Source organism: Mizuhopecten yessoensis, unplaced genomic scaffold, assembly GCF_002113885.1.
Source record: "Mizuhopecten yessoensis strain PY_sf001 unplaced genomic scaffold, ASM211388v2 scaffold245, whole genome shotgun sequence".
Classification (NCBI taxonomy): Eukaryota; Metazoa; Mollusca; class Bivalvia; order Pectinida; family Pectinidae; genus Mizuhopecten; species Mizuhopecten yessoensis.
The window spans coordinates 550,019-555,886 of record NW_018403450.1 but is presented as its reverse complement, the minus strand read 5'-3'; the positions used below and the strand labels follow the sequence as shown (position 1 = coordinate 555,886).

Sequence of the window (5,868 nt, the reverse complement as noted above, 5' to 3'; positions counted from 1 at the left end):
GCGACCTTTACCCAAGGATAATGACGCATAATAGGAAAGCGAATTGCTTTCTTGAAGATGTAAGATTAATATACTACCCTTCGTTTAAGGACAGGCAACAGGAAAAAGTCTCTACCGTCACTTAACCAACATTGATACTTCAAAGGAAATATTTTTTTATGATTTTTATGCGTTGTAATTAATCTGACAAACAACCTTATATAAGGTTGTGTAACCTACAGAAAGTGAACACCAACAGCATCACTGGGCTTTAACGTAAACTACTCCAATTAGTGAACCCCAAACTAAACAAAGACCAGCCCATTAGATGTGGATACTGCCGGTCGGCCGGGGCGTGCTTCACACCGCCGGTAGCACCGGAGGTATGTAGTACATGACGCCCATGGGGCCAGAGGAATTAGTCCGAGATAGTAGAGAATACACACGTCACAGTGGTCGGCATGGTCTGGTCATATCTGGTATAAATAAGTACCGTGTCATTGACACAGGCACGCACTCCCGCCAGTCCGCCAGTACAGCACGCTCGTGTTATCTTCCAACAGAACAACACAACCCACAGTCATGAAACAGTTAATTGGATTATGTGTGCTCCTTGCCTTCTTCGGTAAGTCGTCTTTGCAGCAAAATAATTTTGTGGTTGATCTTCAACCTACATTTGTTTGTTTCATATTGTATGACATAAACGTTTTGCTTTCTTTTTTGGTTTCTCTTAAGAAGAATTTATAAAATTTTATAAAGATATTTTTCATTGAAAAAGAATACAAATTATCCAAATATTTCGTTATTTTTTTATGTTTTTTTTCCTACCTTAATCATTTTCTTCGATTCCGAAAAGTTCACTTAACTTGAAATCAAAATTCACATGTATGTCAAATATTTAAAAGATGCAAAATGGACAGACATTATAATACAAACGGTATCACCGTATTAATTTTGGAAAGACTCATATGAATCATTTTTGGATGTCTTTCAATGATGAAGAAGATATTTGCTTCAAATGGAAAATGGAAATACTGAAAACTCTTAATCAAGTTAAAATATTAATAATAAAGAAATACATTGAAATTATAATTAAACAATGTTTACATATAAACACCATTAAACAATGTTTACATATAAACACCATTAAACAAGCCCAAATATCAAGTCTTCAACAAGGAATTGTCAAAGGTTTGGTTGCTATTTTAACTCGCTATAGATTGTTCTCCTGCGGTTTTTTAAAAATTGAAACTCATAAATCATGTGTTACTGTCGTATTTGTATGTATATTTATGAACTGGTGTTATATCCGACTGATCTAGCCGATTTATTAGCATCAGTCACTATATGGTATGTTTTTTATGATGCTACATTTTGTAAATCGTTCTTGCATACTTGTATCCTTCGTTTTATAATCTGTATATGTAATCCCTAACCAGCCATGAAACAAGCATGATGACAGAAACGTCATGTGATAAAAACATACCAATATATATTTGGAAGGGTCAAATACTTTTCCATGCCTTGTTACATAAAATTTCATTTCGAATCTAAGGAAGCACTTTTCCGAGAACGACAAGTTTAGAAAATCAAATACAATTTACTTAATTATCAATTTTAGGAGGTATATTGTCAGTTCCATATTAGGAAATTCAATACCAATAAGATTTTAAGCAGCAAATTATAATACACATTTACAAATCCTGTGTCTGTAAGGTTTCTATTGCGGTGATTTGACTGGTAAAACTTGCTTACGATTGTACACTTTGTATTTTAGAGACCAAATTACCAGTTTTAATTTAAAATGTCAAGTTCGATTTTAATCGTGGTTAAAAACATATTTTTATAGGAAATACTTCCCTCAAATGTTTAATGATCAAGTTTTAAATATTATCATTATGGATTATAGTTTTGATTGAACGCTAAGAATGTCGATTAGCATACATCTTTTATAAATACAATATTTGCTGCGGATTTTAGAAGGTTAAGTATTATTTCAATTATAACAGTCTCTATTTTTTCAGGTTAATTGCCTATATGACAATTATAAGCCAGGCAATTAACATACAGTATTTTACAAGGTTTGTTTGTATTTCGATCTTACCGAAATCAGCCTATGATCTTTCTGTATCTTGAGGATCAGTTGAAAATCAAATTAGTATTCCAATTATTCCAGCTTTTGCAATATATTATTTTAATGCAGAAGTTAGAATACTATTCAAATGCCTTAAAGGATAACTTACTACGGGTTGGGTCAATAAGTTGTTTTTTCACATTTATCTGTCGATTTTAGAAAATGGATTAAACGACCAGCAGCTTGATTTCCACTTACGAGTTGTAGATGCTTAATTGTCATTTCGATTTTTGTTTCAAGGTTCCAGCTCTGCCAGGAACTGCACGGGGGTCCCAGATGGTATATACGAGAAGAACTGTAAATCATACGCCTTGTGCACAAACAGTGTCTATAGCATCGTAGAGTGTGCTATTGGCAGTGTCTTCAATAGTGCAACGAACAAATGTGACAAGTATGTGTATTTGTTTGATATTATCGGTATTGTTACGTGTGCTATTAGTTTTGATGTGTTGACTGTGTCGTATCTTTTTAATGTGAAATATAACTAAGTATGTTATTGTCAAAATAAATAAAATAAATGTACAACATTTGATATAGCGCCCTATCTAGCTAGCATGAGCCACTCTAAACCGCTTTACAGTACATAGATATACAATTTTATACAGTCAATACAATTAGCATATACATATTAATCAATACAATATTGAGGAATTTGCAGGAGCTGTCTTATCAGGCGCTAACTACTAGTCCTATGCCACCTGGCTAATATCTCCCTATGTGTGTATGCCTGTGTGTGTGCTGGAGATGTATTGTGTTCTGTTTGTAGTGGGACCGTGCTTCCAACGGTATCACTTATAGTGCCACCTCACTTGAATGCTACAGCACAGATCCCGCAACACCCACCCCAGACCATTTTATACTCCACCTAGGTTGTTGGAGTTGTGTGGGCAGGAGAAAAACACTTTCTCTAATGTTCCATGCGTACGGCGACTTCGGGGATCGAATCCCGGCCGCCTGCTTGGAAGGCCGGAGTGTTAATCACTCGACGAATCCGCCCACATAAGACATAGTTCGTTCTGCTAGCAATAAAAACTACAAACAGGATATTGTTTGCTTAATCAATGTTTGGGTCGGTAATTCACATGTTTGGTTTATTGGGGTAAAATTCGATAAGGAAAAGTATAAATATGCAGGTCAACATTAAAACAAGAAATATTACAGTACAGTGATAAGATATTTGCTCGACACTGAGTTTCATGTTTTCGAAATGGACGATAATAATAATAATAATAATAATAATAATAATTCGAGGTTCTTATATACCGCTTTATCACAACGTAGTTCGTAGGTCGTCTCAAAACGGTTCACAAATTATTATTCGTGGCTATAGGGCCTTTGCATTCAGCCAATATCTTTCTCATATCTCTGGGGAGCATACAGCCGATGCTGCCATTTCGGCACTCACAACTAGCATTCTACATTTCTAGCACTACCCAACCACGAACTCATTTGCAGCTGAGTAGACTGGAACAAGCAGAGTAAAGTATCTTGCTCAACGATACAACACAGTGCCGTGACGAGAGTCGAGCTCGCAACCCTTCGGTCACGAGCCCGGCATGCTACCACTTGACTACCGTGCCTCCTAAATGATGATTGTTCCTAGATTTACAAGACACGGGAAACAATGTTATTTGGAATTAAGCTTACTAAAGAACTTTAGTGTGATTTATAATTTTAGATTTATTTACAATACCAAAATGATAATCTCACTACTCTATAGCAAGCACGTAACCTTTATTTTCACAATCGACAATATTCCTTCCCTCAATAGTAACTTTTTCAATTGAATTCTTTTATTACTTTAGAATTTTCGGTCCAACACACTCTGATTTTGTAATTCACATGTAAATGTTGATTCGCTTATGTTACAAGTACAAGCACGATATGTCAGGAAAAATTCGTCTTGTTCACAAATAACATCTTCAGCACACACGCGGGCAAACAGGGAGATATTGGCCAGTTGCCATAAGTCTAGAAGTTAGCGCCTGGTAAGGCAACTCCTGATAATGTATATGCTAATTGTATTAATTGTATATCAATGTATTGTAAAGCGCGTTATAGTGGCTTACGTTAGGTAGATAGGGAGCTATATCAAATGTTGTATAATAATAATAAATTAAGAATTCATGCTTTTCTGCCGGAAAGCATTCAAATATTCAAATATAGGAAGACACATTACACTCAGAATCATGTGTTCATTTCTATCCATGAGTTTCTATTCATCAAATTTTGGTATATACCAAGATTACGGAATAAATGATGTTGCATCAAGTTTCAAATGGTTGTAGAATAGAGGTAACAGAGGTAACATGATGTAAATGACCTACAGTAGGTATGAAGGATTAATGGATTGGTTACTGTTGTAGCGCCACCATTGTCCCTCCACCATGCGGTGTGTTAAAGGACTGCACCGGAAAGGACGACGGAAATTACGCAGACACCGTCGAGCACTGTTCAACATTTTACACCTGCGCAAAGAGTAAATTTTTAGCACACACCATCTGTCCCGGAGGTAAGTAACTCTTTCATACAGAATCAGGTTAAAATTATCTGAATGTCTTTGAACACTATTAAGCATCACGTTAACAACGACAAAAATATGTAACAAATTTCAAAACATGCGTAGGATCTTCTTAATATTTCAGAATTTCTTTTGCGCTTTCTTCACTTTCTTCATAAGTGTTTTAGACGACCTGCATTGCAAAAGTAGTGTTGACATTAAGGTTATGGTATATGCAATATCTGGGTTACATTCACGTATATTTAATACTTTGTGGTACTGTCACTAGATAACTCTTCCAAGTTCAAATGGCATTCATACGACGGTAAATGTCATTACCCACGTGTTGACATCATAAATATTATGACGTGATGCCGTAATAGCAATCAGCTAAACTATTGCCAGTGCTCTATTGGACTGACTTGGGGTAACCAGTACAAACACTAAGATACCATTAACAATGTAATATTAATTTACAGGCACCGTTTTCAATCCTACGGTACAAACTTGTGACTGGCCAGCCAATGTAGACCCACCATGTGGAACCAAAGGGCAAGCACCATAAATGCCAGTGTGAAACGCGTCATCTGTCCATGTTTTAAAGTATTAAATGTTTCAGTATTTATTCTGTTCGTTATTATTTGTCCCATTTTTGTCAATTGTGCTCCTTTTCTGGCCGACTTAATTTTGGTCTAATTTACTGAAGAGCTAATCAAGACCGTTAACCAAAAACACTGCCAAGTCCTGCAATGTCGCTCTCAGATATCGATGATTTCATAAATAAGCTTAATAAAAAAAAAACATCGACCTCCTCACATAAAGAAATAGCATATTTACCTGTAAGAACATGATCATAGGGGTATCAATAAAATTTGTCAATACTCTTCATCAACCTGCATCTTTGGAAAACCTGTGTTGTACGTTTGTCCGTCAGTCGTCGACATCTATTAAGGAAATCATGTTATTCGGAGTAAGCTCTTGAATACCGAATCAACTGCGACATGCAAACTCCGAAGGAATTGGAAGCAGGGATGTTACTATCAAGATAGGGAAAGTTAACGATCAGAAGGTCCTGCTTGTAGTACCGCTTAGTAATAAACCGTCCCTGTTAGTCCTGTGTTGAGTAAAGATATGGGAAAGCGGCTGAAGTAGACGAGTCTGGGGTGTCCACGATTTAAAGCCCCAGATGGTATAAACGATTAATGTTGTAAATATATGTATTGTTATTTAAACATCGTCGATATAATTGAATGCG

At 35.9% G+C, this 5,868-nt stretch overlaps 1 protein-coding gene across 1 annotated transcript; it reads left to right on the top strand.

Moving 5' to 3' along the window:
• Positions 1–471: 471 nt before the first annotated feature.
• On the top strand, positions 472–5,236 carry LOC110443042 (chondroitin proteoglycan-2-like). The gene is made up of 4 exons (XM_021487038.1): positions 472–604; positions 2,354–2,504; positions 4,480–4,625; positions 5,093–5,236. The coding sequence occupies exons 1-4, from the start codon at positions 562–564 to the stop codon at positions 5,176–5,178; spliced, it is 426 nt and encodes a 141-aa protein (XP_021342713.1). The 5' UTR covers positions 472–561; the 3' UTR covers positions 5,179–5,236.
• Positions 5,237–5,868: the final 632 nt, after the last annotated feature.